Here is a 17,777-nt window from a genome sequence, read left to right on the forward strand (position 1 = left end):
GAAGCATTAGAGAGACATTTTGTAACGATCAATAAGCCAATTGTTTGGAATCAAATGATCTTGCCTGTTGTCTCACCTCTGCCATTGACATTTCTCCGCCACCTGTCCCACACACCTCCCATGGCACCCTGCATGCCATTCCCAACATCCTTTGCTCCCGCCAGATTTACAAACTCACTCTCGGCTCTACTTTGTCAAATACAGAACTGTGCAAAGGTCTTAGGCACCCTAGCTTTATATATGTGTGCCTGAGACTCAGGGACGGTGCTCTAAGTATCTGCGACCATAATAAACTCTTTTACTAATTAACTCATTACCAGCAGTGGAATTAGGAATCTTTATGTATTTTTTATTTAGAGATACAGCATGGTAACAGACCCTGCTGACCCAATCAGCCCAATTGCACCCATGTGACCAATTAACCTAGTAACCCATACGACTTTGGAGTGTGGGAGAAAACCAGAGCGCCCGGCGAAAATCCGCGCACTCGGAGAGAACGTATAAGTTCACTGCAAGCAGTGACATGAATTGATCTCCTATCACTGGCGCTGTAAAGTGTTACGCTAACTGCTATGCTACCGTGCTGCTCTCATTACTGTGCCAGTGCCATTAACACACTACAATACAATCGGCACCGATGGACGTGAGTTTCCCGAGGTGGTTCACAGGAGGTTCAGTAGGACACTGCCTGGATTAGACAGCATGTCTTATGCAGAAAGTTTGAATGAGCTGGTGCTTTTCCTGTTACGTTTCCTAACTCCAAAACATGAAAGTAATTGAAAGCAAAAGCACAGAGCCAGGAATACACGTCTGACTTCATTTTTACTTTAAGCGAGGGGCACATGTATGACATGGTGGCAAAATAACGTATGCTGTTCCATACTTTTCACATGACCCATAATGAATTATTTAAACAAGGAATACTTAATCAAACAATATATTTAAAATATTACTCAAATCTTACTGAAATATTAAATACATAATGTTTCCCTTTGGAGTGAAGAAGAGCGAGAGATGACCTAACAGACAGAGTGAGCAGCCAGAGACTTTTTCCCAGGGTAGACATGGAGAATATGAGAGGACGTGACTTTAAGGTGACTGGGTCAAAAGATGGGCAGGATATCAGTATACCTCTACTGTAAAGATGAAGCCACACTCAGGTTGGAGGAACAACACCTTATATTCTGTCTGGGTAGCCTCCAACCTGATGGCATGGACACTGACTTCTCAAACTTCCGCTAATGCCCCACCTCGTAACCCAATCGTTATTTATTTATTTATTTGTTTATTTATTTACACACGTGCTTTTTCTCTCTCTCCTTTTTATCCTTCTGTCCCTCTGACTATACCCCTTGCCCATCCTCTGGGCTTCCCCCTCCCCCTTTCTTTTTCCCTAGGCCTCCTGTCCCATGACCCTCTCGTATCCCTTTTGCCAATCAACTGTCCAGTTCTTGGCTCCACCCCTCCCCCTCCTGTCTTCTCCTGTCATTTCGGACCTCTCCCTCCCCTCCCACTTTCCAATCTCTTACTAGCTCTTCTTTCAGTTAGTCCTGACGAAGGGTCTCGGCCCATAACGTCGACTGTACCTCTTCCTAGAGATGCTGCCTGGCCTGCTGCATTCACCAGCAACTTTTATGCTTGCAGGATATCAGATGTAGTTTTTTTACACAGGGAGTGTAAAGCACCGCCAAGGGGTGGTGGTAGAGGCAGATACATCAGGGACATTTACGATAGGCACATAGATGATAGAATAATAGAGGGTTAAGTAGGAGGGATGGGTTAGATTAATTTTAGAGCAGGTTGAAATGTCGGCACAACATTGTGTGCCGAAGGGCCATACTGTGCTGTATGTTGGTTATCTGAATATGTTTCTCTCTGTCCTAGTCGATCAGTTTTTTTTATCTGTCAACCGGTTTGGACGGGCTGGTGCCTGTACCTGTCTGAGGCTCGACTGAGAAGTACGGTTGACCCTCCAGAATGCTGTAGACCAGCCTGGCACTGTTGCCGTAGGACGGATCATCCGCATCTGTGGCTGTGACTTGAATCACAGAGGTACCTGGAAAGAGAGGAGATGATCACATTGTCAACAGCGAGTGGGAAGTGATAAATTGAGTCGGTGCATGAAGGAATATCCATTCATCATACTGTCAAACCCTTGCACCTCCACCTGTCATCGCTGCAAGACAAGAGCTCTGCTACGAAAGGCTTCGGAAAGTGCCGGCCCTCGAGTCTGTTTGCACTTTTCTAAGGATGTACAGGCAATGGAGCAATTAGAGAAAAGATTAACAACAATGATATCAGACTTCGGGGAGCCTACACACACAGGAAATGCAGAGGAGGTTGAAAATCATGAAGATCTTGTACAACATGTTAAAACAGCAAGCCACATGTATTTGATACATGTACATTAAATTATCAAAACCTAGAGTGCAGTAAAAGAGTTCTGATGAAAGGTCGTGGCCCCGAAATGTCAACTGTTTATTCCTCTGCATAAATGCTGCTTGTACAACAAATCACTGGAACATACAGTGAAATGAGTCATTTTTATCACTGACCAGCACAGCACAAACACTGGAGCTTGGAAGAATGAGGGGAGATCTATGTGCCTCTATCAGAGAGTGAGACTAGTGTGGAACGAGCTTCCAGCAGAAGTGTGGATGTGTATTTGATTGAAACGCTTAAGGTAAGTTGCGGAAATGGCTAATACAAGGAAAATGCAGTAATTTTAGGGCGATTGAAGGAAAGAATAGTTGGGATGAGGGAAAGATGTCAGAGGCATGTTGTTTTTACACAGACAGTGGTTGATGCATGGAAAGAACTCCCACAGGTGGTGGTAGAGGCAGAAAGATTGGGGACATTTAAGAGACTCTTAGATAAGCACATGGATGAAAGAAAAACGGTGGGCTTTGGGAAAAGATGGGTTAGGTTGATCCTAATAATAATAATAATAATATAGGTTGCATCCAGAATTTTTCTGGGTAGGGGACGACTTCCCCCCACGCCGTTCTGACGTAGTTGGAATTCGCGTACGAGGCAAGTTACAGCAGTGGTCTGCCATTGCCTTCTGCCGGCTGAGTTTTATTTTCCCAAAGGGTTCACCAGCTCTTAACCCCGCACGGATGGAAAGCATGCCGGGGGGTGCCGGCTGGGTTGGAACTTCAGAACCTCCGCCCCGCAGTCCAGCGCTGATGCCACTACGCCACCAGCCGGCTTCCGGATTGATCCTAGAGTAAGTTAAAAGGTTGGCACAGCATTGTGGGCTGAACGCCTTGTAGTGTTCTACGATCTACTCTAAGCCTTAGGCACATCTATATAGCTAGTGTGCACAACACTGTAATGTTCATATGCTCTCAGGATAGGGATAGTATTGGTTCTATACAGAATCATAAGCTCTCTACTCTACCCATTATATTGCTTTACTCCAAGCCCCTGAGATCACTCCAGTAAATTCAGTGGCATTTTGATGAGCTGTGGATATACGTCCAGTTACAATGAAATACTCTAGAGTTGGTGTATTGAATGAATATATTAACAAATACAAGTTGCTATGAATATAAAAAAGATCAGTGGTATGATTGATATATTATCAAATGAATCTCTGGTTCTCGTTCAGTGTTCCAGGTATTCTCACAAATCACCAATTACTAACAAATTTCTACAGGTGTGCAGTGGAGAGCATCCTGACTCGTTCCATTGCTGTCTGGTATGAAAGCCCCAATGTTTGGATTGACTGGGGCTGCAGAGGGTTGTAGCCTCAACCAGCTCCATCACGGGCACAAATCTGCCCACCATCACGGACATCTTCAAAAGGCAATGCCTAAAGAAAGCAGTATCCATCATTAGTCCAGAATAGTGGGCTTGGCCTGAAATGTCAACTGTCTGTTCACTTCCATAGATACTGCCTGACCTGCTGAGTTCCTCCAGCATTGCTTTGGATTTCTTGCATCCATCATACAGAGCCTCAGCTTCCAGGACATGCCCTCTCCTCAGTACAGCCATCAGTGAGGAGGTACAGGGGTTTGAAGACACACAGTCAACATTTCAGTAAGAGCTTCTTCCCCTCTGCCATCTGATTCCTGAACGGTCGATGAACCCATGAAAACAACCACATTATTCATCTTTTGCACAATTTATATATTTTGTAAGTTATATTGAATAGATTAGAATTTTATTCCTTGGAATATAAGATTGAGGGGAGATTTAATGGAGGTATACAAAATTATGAGTGTCATAAATAGGATAAATGCAAAAAGGCATGAGTATGGGTGGGACTACAACTGGAGGTCATGGGTTAAGGATGAAAGATGAACACGAGGGTAAATGTCTTTACTTAGAGAATGGTGAGAGTGGAAAGAAGCTGCCAGCCCAAGTGCTACATGCAATCTTGTTTTCATTGTTTAACAGGAGAGCTATATGGATGGGAGAGGTATGGAGGGCTATGATTCGGGAACAGGTTGATGGGACTAAGCAGTTTGATTGGTTTGGCATGCACTGATGGGCCTGTTTCTGTGCTGTACTTTTCCATGACTCTATGAGTCTAATATGATTTTAATGTCTGGCACTGTAATGTGGGCAGCACAGTAGCATAGCAGTTACCGAAACGCTCTTGCAATGCCAGCAATCAGCAATTAGGGTTCAATTCCTACTGCTGACTGTCAGGAACTTGTACGTACTCCCCACAACAGTGTGGGTTTCCTCCGAGTACTCTGGTTTCCTCCCACACTCCAAAGGCGTACAGGTTACAGTTAGTAATTTGCGGGCATGCTATGTTGGTAAGGTGAAGCAAGGCAACACTTGTGGGCTGCCCCCAGCACATCCTTGGACTGTGTTGGCCATTAATACAAAACAACGCATTTCACTGTATGGTTCAATATCTCAATGAATAGTACATGTGACCAATAAAGTTAATCTTTAAAATCTTTCCTCTCCCAATGAACACCTCTTCTCCCCTGCACTTTACTTCAAAAACAAATTTTCTTGTTCTGTTTCAAGTTAAAAAAAATCATTGACTTGAACTGTTTACTTCTCTCTGTATGTCACCTGACCTGCTGAGTATTCCCAAAATTTCATTTTGGATTTTCAACAGCTGCAAGATTAACATTTTTAGATTTTGGATGTAATACAACTGCAGGATTTTCTGTTTTTTTTTATAGAGTTTGGACCTGAACAACTATGGATTTTATGTTTTTTTTTAATTTAGATTTTCAACAACAACAGAATTTTATGTTTTGATTTCAGATTTTCAGCATCTGCAGGATTTTATTTTTGTTTTCTCTTACAAGTACAAAAATGCTTGAGCGCTCAAATTTGTTTCTGTGAACTGATGAAAACCCAATTAATGTATCTGCACTGGGACCCTAGAGAAAAGGCACCTACCTACATTGGACATCTCCGGCACAGTTGCGTGATGAGGCCCATTTAGGAATTCAGGAGGATTGTCATTAATGTCCTGGACTTTAACAATGAACTCAGAGGGAGGCTCTAGGGGTTTGTTTGTTATCCTGTCCACAGCTTGTGCCATCAGGGTGTACTGAGCACGTTCTTCTCGATCCAGCGTTTTAGTTGCGTGGATGTTCCCTGTTTTCTCATCAATGACGAAGATGGTCCCCGCTCCTTCACCAGAGAGGATATACCTGATTTTCCCTCCTCCGCTGTCCAGGTCAGTGTGGAGCTGCAAAGGCAAAGAGGCGGTATTAGTGAATCCATCTATCCATTTTTCATTCATCTGTATGTCTATCCATTCAACCATCCACATTTTCATCTGTCCATTCATCCGTTTATCCACCCATTTGATCATCCATCTTTCCATTCATTCATCCATTGAATGATCCATAAATCCAACCATTCACATTTACATCCATCCATTCATCCATTTATGCATCCACTTGAGAATCTGTCCATCCATCCATCCATCTATCTATCCATTCATCCATCCATTGAATGATCCATAAATCCAACCATCCACATTTACATCCATCCATTCATCCACTTGACCATCTGTCCATCTATTTATCCAACCATCCACTCAACCATCCATGCATCCATCTGCCACCCAACCATCCATCCGTATGTCCATCCATCTATTGAATAAGCCGTAGATCCAACCATTTGCACTTCCAGTCATCTATCTATCTATCCATCCATCCAGATACTTCTCTTTTGGCTTCTCTCTAATTATTCTACTTTTGTATTCTTCGCATTACTTTCCCACACATTGTGCTCTGTCTATCAAATGTTGCCTGCTCAATTCACCCTTCAGAGTTCCTTTGCAAGCTCTTAGTGTCCTCCTTATAACTTATTTTATTGCCTTTTTTGCATCCTCCAAAAATGTATTTACAGAGCAATCAATCCTTTCACCAAAGTTAACGTGTGACAATAACAAACCAATTACTAAAATTACTAGTGGGAAGTCTCTGAGATCATTGCTTAGGCTTATACAATGCTTATACTATAAGCCTAAGCAATGATCTCAGAGACTTCCCACTAGTAATTTTGGTAATTGGTTTGTTATTATGACATGTTAATTTTACATAGAGGGAATGCAGGCAGTGTGTTCAACGTACCCAATTTACCTCTGATATTCCCCCTATACTTCCTTCCAATCACCTTCAAATTATTTTTTTACTTATTGAGATATATCATGGAATAGGCCAGCAACCCCCGATTTAACCCTAGCCCAATCATGGGACAATTATCAGTGATCAAAGAACCTACAAACCGGTACATCTTTGGACTGTGGGAGGAAACTGGAACACCCAAGGGAAACCAATGCGGTCACAGGGAGAACTTACAAATCTCCTCTCAGGCAGCGCGGGAATTGAACCCAGGTCACTGGGATTGCAAAATGTGCTAACCGCTACGCTGTATGCCTCCATATTAGCAAACCCATATTATCATACTTTTGAACAATGCTCCCAAATGGCAAAAGATGAACATTTGATCTCCCAGTCAATCTCATCCTGGTCCTTGCACTTTATCCATCTACCCGTATTGCACTTTCTCTGCAACTGCAGTCTGATATTCTGCATACTGTTTACTTTTTAAGACCTCAGTGTAATTATGTAAGGTATGATCCGTCCAGAGAATATGCAGAACTAAATCTTTTCACTATATTACGGTACATGTGACAATAATAAACCAATACCTTGAATGAACATAAAAAAGGACCATAAATATCTAAAGGTGTTCTAGTCTCCTGAGTTTGTATCATACTCTACTGCTTTCTTTTGTCCTTATTGCTACATCCAGCAATATTAATCTACACTTGCATGTTTGAATTTGGAACAAGACAGGATTCTCTCCCGAATTCTGACACCCAGTGCAATCATCAGGGCTAAGTGAGGTATAGAATCAGCAGATGTTTAGCTTAGGTAACGTTTCTTGCCAAAAGGGAGACGTTGCATTGATTCACGGACCACGGAGTGAAGATTGGCAGGATTAATCTATCATCAATGTTCCCTCTAATTGTTTTTTACAGCTGCACAGATCAACCATTGCTCTGAGCAGGAAGTTTTTACACAGCCTGAAAACTGTGCAGCATTGTTAACAAAGCATGATATAAAAGAAAATTCCTGCTGTATGGCAACAAAGGCTATGTGCGCGGGAGCATTTCAGTTACTGCGCAGCTGCACACCTGTGCGGCATAGAGGGAATAGTGATCATAACCTTCCCATTTTCTCCTAATTTACTTTGGATTTTTTTGTATCTCAAGGGGAACAGAATGCAAAAGTGAGTTTGTGAGAACTTATTTTGTCAGCCTTTGGCAGAATGCTTCAGAAATACTCCATTCATTTCAGAATATCATACTTCAAAAAGGATATACTTAACCATGGAAAGGATACAACATAGTTTCTCCAGAAGGATACATTTTATAAACTGAGTGCCAGCCAAACATCTTTCAATACAAAAATGGCTAATATAGGGGGGCATAATTTTAAGGTGATTGTATGAAAGCATGAGTGGATGTCAGAGGTCGTTTTTTTTTAGGTAGCGAGGTGGGTATGTGGAATGCACTGCCAGGAGTGGTAATAGAGGGAAATAGACTCGTAGATAGGCACAGCTATGAAAGAAAAATGTAAATGTGTGTAGGAGGGAAAGGTTAGATTAATCTTGGAACAGGTTAAAAAGTTGGCGCAAGATCATGGGCTAAAGGGCCTGTATATAGCCGTACTGATATAGAACTTAGAACACCATAGAATATGTGAAGGAACCCCCTAGGACAGGGGTTCCCAAACGTTTTTTATGCCATGGGCCACTACCATTAATCGAGGGGTCTGTGGAGACCAGGTTGGAAACCCCTTATTACAGTACGTTGGAAGATGTCCTAGAGCCTGGTGGTATGTTCTTTCAGGCTTTTGTATCTTCTGCTCAATGGGAGAAGAAAGAAAGGAAAATGTCCAGGGTGCGGGATGTGACTTCCTATAACATTGTTATTGTGTTGAAAAATAATCTGGGAGGGGAGAGGTGCAGACTTACCCTGCCCACAAGCACAGGATCTGGGCCTGTGTACTCTTCTATCACAAAGAATTGATTCCACACCCAGCCTCGCTTGGATCGGTTAAGCACTTGGCCTTTGACACCCATCCCACGTCGAGATTGACCAGGCATCTGAGAGCCCGTGGAATTTCTTGCAAGGGCGAAGTGACTCCATTGGGCAATGCTCAAACACGCCAGGAGAAGATGCAGGTAGAAGTCTCTCCCCATCTCGTTGCGGTACTTTTGGCTTGTCAGATCGGGCACAGGCTTCCAACAGCAGCTGAACAGCCCTATTTCTGCCCAGAGCAGGAGACTCACTGCCAAAGTTCCTTCATTGAGATACGACACTGTGCTTCATTTCCTCTCCACAGGCCAGGGTGCTGTAACTTTACAACCTGCAACAGCACAAAAAGAGAAATCAGATTTTTAAATCCTCCCCGAAGGAAGAACAGTTCATCTTTCATGATTTGTTTAGATACAGGCAGTGCAGCTGTGGGAGCTGCCAGCTCACAATTCCAGAGACACAGGTTCAATTCTGATGGCCGATGTTGCTTTTGCATTGGAAAGGGACTTTATGTTATTTACTAAATGGAGGTCAAGTTTATAAGTAAAGACTTGCTTTTTCATTTATCTACAGAACATCCCAATTCATTTTACAATAAACTGATAACCATTAAGAGTTTCTACATCCTCCTTTTGACCATGTGGGTTTCTCTGGGTCTCTGGCTTCCACCCACATCCTTAGATTATGTTGGCTGTTAATGCAAATGATAGTCATAGTCATAGTCATAGTCATACTTTATTGATCCCGGGGGAAATTGGTTTTCGTTACAGTTGCACCATAAATAATAAATAGTAATAGAACCATAAGTAGTTAAATAGTGATATGTAAGTTATGCCAGTAAATTATGAAATAAGTCCAGGACCAGCCTATGGGCTCAGGGTGTCTGACCCTCCAAGGGAGGAGTTGTAAAGTTTGATGGCCGCAGGCAGGAATGACTTCCTATGACGCTCTGTGCTGCATCTTGGAGGAATGAGTCTCTGGCTGAATGTACTCCTGTGCCCAACTGGTACATTATGTAGTGGATGGGAGACATTGTCCAAGATGGCATGCAACTTGGACAGCATCCTCTTTTCAGACACCACCATCAGAGAGTCCAGTTCCATTCCCACAACATCACTGGCCTTACGAATGAGTTTGTTGATTCTGTTGGTGTCTGCTACCCTCAGCCTGCTGCCCCAGCACACGACAGCAAACATGATCGCACTGGCCACCACAGACTCGTAGAACATCCTCAGCATCATCCGGCCGATGTTAAAGGACCTCAGTCTCCTCAGGAAATGATGCATTTCATTGTATGTTTTGATGTACAAAGTTCAATGTTCAATGTAAATTTATTTTCAAAGTACATATATGTCACCATATACAACCCTGAGATTCATTTACTTAGGCATACACAGTAAATCTAAGAAACACAATAGTATCAATGAAAGACAGGACTCAGCAGGACAGACAAACAATCAGCGTGCAAAAGACAATGAACTGTGCAAGTACAAAAGAAAATAACGATAAATAAACAATAAATTTTGAGAACATTCATGAAGAGTACATAGGTTGTGGGAGTCCATAGTGATGGGGTGAGTGAAGCTGAGTGAGGTTATCCCCTCTGGTTCAAGAGCCTGATAATTGAAGGATAAGAACTGGTTTTGGGGGTACTGAGTCTCCTGATGGCAGCAGTGAGAAGAGAGTGGGGCCTGGGTGGAGGGTGTCCCTGATGATGGGGATGCTGCTTTTCTGTGACAGCGCTCGGTGTTGATGTGCTCAATGATGGCTTTACCTCTGACGAATTGCGCCATATTTGTAGAGAAAGAGAGAGATGGACAGTGAGCGAAAGAAAGAGAGAGGGAGTGTGAGAGAGTGAGGGACAGAGAAAGAGGGAGAGAGCGAGTGACAGAGACAGAGATGGATTCAGAGACAGAGGCAGAGAGAGAGAGAGGGAGGGGGAGACACAGAGAGAGATGCCTACTTGTATTCCACTGCATGCTCCAACACATTTATCTCGCTGTCTGTATCAGCCCCGTCTGTGTGAAGAGAAACACTGAATCTGTTGCGTAGAGCTTGTGAAATTAATCATGTCTCAAGGACTTTACAGCTGAATTGGTAGTGAGATGACAAAGGCAGCATCCCTGCTGGCCTTTTTTGACAGTACGTGTGTGCTTGTGATGAAGGAAACTATGGTCTTTAATGTGGAGTGAGACAATATATCATCTTACACCCACTCCTCAGTCCGTCATTCACCTCAGACTCCTGTCTCACTGCTTCTCTTTACACTGGCTATCTCCCCTCTTCTCCCTCAGTCTGAAACAAAAGAGATTCTCACCTCTCAGTTTCAAACCCAAGAGATTCTCCTCCTCCCCACTTAGTTCCGAAACGAAGAGATTCTCCCCTCTCCCCTCTTAGTCCAGAACTGAATAAATTCTCCCTCTCCCTCTCACTCCTGAACAGAAGAGATTCTCCCCTCACTCCTCTGAGTCCCAGACAGAAGAGATTCTCCCCTCACCCCTTTCAGTCCTGGACAGAAGAGATTCTGCCCTCACCCCTCTCAGTCCCGCACAGAAGAGATTATCCCCTCACCCCTCTCATTCCCGCACAGAAATGATTATCCCCTCACCCCTCTCAGTCCCGCACAGAAATGATTATCCCCTCACCCCTCTCAGTCCCGCACAGAAGAGATTATCCCCTCACCCCTCTCAGTCCCGCACAGAAGAGATTATCCCCTCACCCCCTCAGTCCCGCACAGAAGAGATTATTCCCTCACCCCTCTCAGTCCGGCACAGAAGAGATTCTCCCCTCACCCCTCTCAGTCCAGAACAGAAGAGATTCTCCCCTCACCCCTCTCAGTCCCAGACAGAAGAGATTATCCCCTCACCCCTCTCAGTCCCGCACAGAAGAGATTATCCCCTCACCCCTCAGTCCAGAACAGAAGAGATTCTCCCCTCACCCCTCTCAGTCCTGGACAGAAGAGATTATCCCCTCACCCCTCTCAGTCCAGAACAGAAGAGATTCTCCCCTCACCCCTCTCAGTCCGGAGCAGAAAAGATTCTCCCCTCACCCCTCTCAGTCCCGCACAGAAGAGATTATCCCCTCACCCCTCTCAGTCCTGGACAGAAGAGATTATCCCCTCACCCCTCTCAGTCCAGAACAGAAGAAATTATCCCCTCACCCTCTCAGTCCTGGACAGAAGAGATTATCCCCTCACCCCTCTCAGTCCTGGACAGAAGAGATTATCCCCTCACCCCTCTCAGTCCTGGACAGAAGAGATTATCCCCTCACCCCTCTCAGTCCAGAACAGAAGAGATTCTCCCCTCACCCCTCTCAGTCCGGAACAGAAAAGATTCTCCCCTCACCCCTCTTAGTCCAGAACAGAAGAGATTTTCCCCTCACCCCTCTCAGTCCCACACAGAAGAGATTATCCCCTCACCCCTCTCAGTCCTGGACAGAAGAGATTATCCCCTCACCCCTCTCAGTCCAGAACAGAAGAAATTATCCCCTCACCCCTCTCAGTCCTGGACAGAAGAGATTATCCCCTCACCCTCTCAGTCCTGGACAGAAGAGATTATCCTCTTACCCCTCTCAGTCCCGCACAGAAGAGATTATCCCCTCACCCCTCTCAGTCCTGGACAGAAGAGATTATCCTCTCACCCCTCTAAATCCTGGACAGAAGAGATCATCCCATCTCCCTCTCAATCCAGAAAAATCCGTCGCCTTCTCTACAATCACGATAAGGTCAAACTCAGGTTGGAGAAGCAACACCTCATATTCCGTCTGGGTAGCCTCTGATCTGAGGCTCTGGCATGAACATCGATTTCTTCAACTTTTGGTCATTTCTCCCGCTTCTTTTTTTTTTCATTCCTCATTCTGGATCCCCTGTCACTTGTCCATCACCTCCTTCTGGTTCCCAGACTCCTTCCTTTTCTTCCATGGTCCACTCTGCTCTCCTCTCAGGTTCCTTCTTCTTCAGCACTTTACCTCCTTCACCTATCACCTGCCAGATCCTCAGTTCATCCTCCCTCTCCCATCCCTCACCTTCTCGCTTACCTGGTCTCACCTGTCACCTGCTAGCTTCAGCCAGCATCTACTCCTTGCCCTCCCCCACCTTCTTATTCTGGCTTCTGCCCCCTTCCTTTCCAGTCCTGATAAAGGATCTAAGCTTGAAACTTTGACTGTTTATTCCCTTCCATCCATACAGCCTGATCTGCTTAAGTTCCACCAACATTTTGCGTTTCAGTCCTGATTCAGGCTTTCAACACAGAATGTCGACAGCTCCCTTCCTCTCACAGATGCTGCTACCACTGGAAGTTGTAGCAAATTTAATCTTCAGTGAACATGACATTTTCAGCAGTGCATTTATTTCAATGTTTCACATAGCTTAGGTTTATTAAATGGTGGTCTAAGGTTGTAAATACTTGATAAATGTTCATCTACGGTACACCCTAAAGTATCTGACAGCTCATGATTTAACTTTGAACACTAGCCACTTTGCAACATAAAAAGGGCAAGAAATGAACATCAGGCAAACTCCGAAGTACAGTCATGGCCAGATACACTGTCGGCATCTTCTCTTTACTCCAAAACATTATTCTGCACTCTGTGGTTGTTTTCAATGCACTGTTGTAATGAATTGATCTGTGTGCAAGTCAAGTTTCTCACTGTAACTCAATAATAAACTAAATTATCAATTTAGTTCACTAGTTTTTCTCTCATATTTTCTTACTTTTCCTTTTCCTTATAAACTTACTTATTTAATCTCATTAGTTGCCACGCAAAGAACTGTCAAATACTTTGATTGGCGCACTGGCGCACCTCAGGGGTGTGTGCTTAGCCCACTGCTCTACTCTCTATATACACATGACTGTGTAGCTAGGCATAGCTCAAATATCATCTACAAATTTGCTGACGATACAACCATTGTCGGTAGAATCTCAGGTGATGACGAGAGGGTGTACAGGAGTGAGATATGCCAACTATTGGAGTGGTGCTGCAGCGACAACCTGGCACTCAACGTCAGTAAGACAAAAGAGCTGATTGTGGACTTCAGGAAGGGTAAGACGAAGGAACGCATAGCAATCCTCATAGAGGGATCAGAAGTGGAGAGAGTGAGCAGCTTCAAGTTCCTGGGTGTCAAGATCTCTGAAGATCTAACCTGGTCCTAACATACTGATGTAGTCATAAAGAAGGCAAGACAGCGGCTATACTTCATGAGAAGTTTGAAGCGATTTGGCATGTCAAAAAATACACTCAAAAACTTCTATAGTGTTACTGTGGAGAGCATTCTGACAGGCTGCATCACTGTCTGGTTTGGAGGGGCTACTGCACAGGACCAAAAGAAGCTGTAGAAGGTTGTAAATTTTGTCAGCACCATCTTGGGCACTAGCCTACAAAGTACCCAGGGCATCTTCAGGGAGCGGTGTCTCAGAAAGGCAGCATCCATTATTAAGGACCTCCAGCACCCAGGGCATGTCCTTTTCTCACTGTTACCATCAGGTAGAAGGTACAGAAGCCTGAAGGCACACACTCAGTGATTCAGGAACAGCTTCTTCCCCTCTGCCATCCAATTCCTAAAAGGACATTGAATCTTTGGACACTTTTTTTAATATACAGTATTTCTGTTTTTGCACATTTTTTAATAATCTATTCAATATATGTAATTGATGTACTTGTTTATTATGTTTTATTTTATTTATTATTATTATTATTTTTCTCTCTCTCTGCTAGATTATGTATTGCATTGAAATGCTGCTGCTAAGTTAACAAATTTCACGTCACATGCCGGTGATAATAAACCTGATTCTGGTTCTGATTCTGGAAATGTATCTGTAATCTCCACCAGACACAAGAGGGTACATCTTTATTCACGGTAAGAGAGGAGACACTCCCTTGGTCGGAATCGACCATGACTGCTGCATTCTCGCTGTCTAAGTTGAAGTTGATATGCAAGCCAGTATTCAGCCCAGGGCAGCACGATATGGAGAGCGAGCTGTTCCCCATGCTGCAAGCTCCCCCTCTCCACGCATCTGATGAACCCAAAGCAACGGCAGAGACCAACACAGTTTGACACCAGCGGCATTGTAGGCGTTGCCAGTCAGTGTTGAACTCAACGTAGGACTGCCTTAGGGACTCCAGTTCCGCATCCTTCCCTCGGGATTTACTCCCAAAGCCTTCCCCATGAGCGGGTACGGCCACGAGGCAGCTAAAGTTTCAGATCAGTTTTCCTTCTCCTAGATGTACTGCCACCACAGCTGACGTGTGTAATTCCTGCAATAATTTTTCCTGCCCGTTTCTTTTTCCTGGTCACATAAACTTTACAGCACTTAAAGTTCAGAGCAAAGGAGCAAAGCGAATTCACCATCTTAACCTTCGAATTTTCTCCATAATTCTCCCATCTTCTGCCCTGTTTCCCTCAAGTCCCACCATCTTCAAACTTCCCATGAACCTGACTTAGTAACCACACCCTCTGGAAAAAAGGATTGCTAAATTTGCAGAAAGATTGAATATTGAATAGCCGTGTCACACGTACATTGAAATTTCATAACATACAGTGAAATGTGTTTGTGTCAATGGCCAACATAGTCCAAGGATGTGCTGGGGGGCTGAAGCTGCAAATGTCGTCATGCTTCCGGTACTAACATAGCATGCCTACAACTTACTAACCCTAACACTAACCCTAACATCTTTGCAATGTAGGAAGAAACTGGACCACCCAGAGGAATCCCACATGGTCATGAAAAGACTGTACAAACCCCTTACCGACAGCAATGGGAATTTTTATTTTCAAGATGGCTCTGAGCCTAACATCTGACACATTCCTATAGCAGGGACAAAACTTCCTCCACACTGTCCTATCAAACATTCCCAGCACAGAGACCGCGTGGGTTAAAATTCCCTTTACACTATTCAGTCATACATTCCCAAGAGATGAGACAGCATACATTAAAGCCAGGTAATTTTGGATTTGCTGATTTTGTGATCCAGAGGTTCCTCAGAAGTCAATAATGAGACATAAAATTCTTTGCTTTCAGCCGTTTTATTAAGTGTTACAAGAACGAAGAGTGATGTTACTCAAAGGCACCAGAGTTGGAGAGCGAAGGCAGCACGCACTAAGACCATGAGTGACAGCCTTGAACACGTCTTTTGCGATCGCGAGACCCTGTTGGACATTGATTACCGCAGGCCTGTTTCCCCTGTTTGGTTGTGAGGCAGGAGGTGAGGAGCAGCGTCACCTTGGTTCTTGGTGGCAGCGAGGACTAGGCCTCAAGCCGTGGGCTTGCCTGCTGCTGCAGTCCAGGTGAGGAGATGCTGGAGGTGGGGCAGCGTGGTGTCCATGCTCCGTTAGGGGTGGCCTCTCCTGTCGATCCATGGAGTTATGGGCTAGACTGCTGGAAACCATTAACTTACAGGATGCCACTCAGAGTCTTGTACTAATAATGTGTTTTCTTGCATAACTATGTTCTTTTTTACTTTCTCACTATTTTGAATGTGCCTGTATGTTTTTGTACCTCAGCCCCAGAGGAACACTGTGTCATTCAGCTGTATTATTGTGTGGTTTGACTCATAATTAAACTTGAGTTGATTTGATTGATTTTGATTTGATTTGAAAGAAATTTTAAAAAGAAAGACTAAAAATGGCATAGTTCTCTTATACAGAAACTAGCTGAGAATAAAGGAAAATAGCAATTAACCCATGAAAGGGGTGAATCCCATTGAAACCTTTGGAATGTTGAAAGGCCTAGACACAGTAGATGTGGAAAGGATATTTCCCATGGTGGAGGAGTCTAGACAAGCGGGCACGGCTTCAGGATAGAGGGGCATCCATTTAAAACGGAGATGTGAAGAAATTTCTTCAGCCAGATGGTGGTGAATTTGTGGAATTCATTACCACAAGCAGCTGTGGAGGCCAGGTTGTTGGGTGTATTTAAGGCAGAGCTTGATCAGTTCTTGGTTAGACACAACATCAAAGGTTATGGGGAGAAGGGTGCGGAAGGGAAAAAAGCATCAACCATGACTGAATGGTGGTATTCAACAATTACTGGAAAATTCACTGAATTATGATGTGTATATAGATGTTTATATAAAAATACAAGCAAGCATAGGAAAGATTAAACTACCAGAAAATAACAATTTTACACTGTTCCAACACCATCAAACATTCCCAGAGCAGGGGCAGCCGGAATAAAGTTACCGTCACACACTCCCAGAGAAGGGGCAAGCACATGTTAGAACCAGATTAAGGCTTTCTCTACACTCCCCATCAAACATTCCCAATGCAAGGAGACTGCTGTTAGGTAAGGAATTTATTTATTTAGAAATAGTGCGGAACAGACCCTTTCAGCCCAACGAGCCATACTGCCCAGTAACCCACCTATTTAACCCCAGCCTAAACATAAGGCAATTTACAATGACCAATTAAGCAGAGTTCACTGTCAAGAAGGCCCACCAGCACCTTTACTTCCTGGGAAAACTAAAGAAATTTGGCCTGTCCCCTAAAACCCCCACTAATTTTTATAGGTGCACCATAGAAAGCATTCTTCTAGGGTGCATCACAACCTGGTATGGAAGTTGTCCTGTCCAAGAGCGAAAGAAGCTGCAGAAGATTATGAACACGGCGCAGCACATCACACAAACCAATCTGCCGTCCGTGGACTCACTTTACACCGCACGCTGTCAGAGCAGTGCTGCCAGGATAATCAAGGACATGACCCACCCAGCCAACAAACTTTTCATCCCTCTTCCCTCCGGGAGAAGGTTCAGGAGCTTGAAGACTCATACAGCCAGATTTGGGAACAGCTTCTTTCCAACTGTGATAAGACTGCTGAACGGATCTTGACCCGGATCTGGGCCGTACCCTCCAAATATCCGGACCTGCCTCTCGTTTTTTTTGCACTACCTTACTTCTCATTTTTCAATTTTCTATTTATGACTTATAATTTAAATTTTTAATATTTACTAATTTTAACTATTTTTAATATTTTTAAAATTTAATATTTGTAATCCAGGGAGTGTGAAGCGCAGAATCAAATATCGCTGTGATGGTTGTACGTTCTAGTACCAATTGTTTGGCGACAATAAAGTATAAAGTATAAAGTTTAACCTAGTAACAGGTATGTCTTTGGAAATGAGAGCACCCAAAGGAAACCCACACGGTCACAAGAAGAACATGCAGACTTTCTTACAGAGGGCATGGGAATTGAACTCTGAACTCCAGAACGCCTCAAGCTGTAAAAACGTCATGCTAACCGCTACG

The 17,777-nt window shown here is 43.9% G+C and overlaps 1 protein-coding gene across 3 annotated transcripts in view; it reads right to left on the bottom strand.

Moving 5' to 3' along the window:
• Positions 1-17,777, bottom strand: part of LOC140210734 (cadherin-11-like) — a 262,075-nt gene that overhangs the window by 127,226 nt on the left and 117,072 nt on the right. For all 3 annotated transcript variants that reach the window (XM_072279966.1, XM_072279964.1, XM_072279965.1), the window contains 3 exons: positions 8,476-8,870; positions 5,377-5,671; positions 1,937-2,056 (listed from right to left, as the gene is read on the bottom strand). In XM_072279966.1, coding sequence (XP_072136067.1) covers positions 1,937-2,056; positions 5,377-5,671; positions 8,476-8,703 — 643 coding nt within the window. In that variant the 5' untranslated portion in view covers positions 8,704-8,870. The remainder of the gene's footprint in view (positions 1-1,936; positions 2,057-5,376; positions 5,672-8,475; positions 8,871-17,777) is intronic.

This window comes from Mobula birostris, chromosome 15 (genome assembly GCF_030028105.1).
Source record: "Mobula birostris isolate sMobBir1 chromosome 15, sMobBir1.hap1, whole genome shotgun sequence".
In the NCBI taxonomy this organism is placed as follows: Eukaryota; Metazoa; Chordata; class Chondrichthyes; order Myliobatiformes; family Myliobatidae; genus Mobula; species Mobula birostris.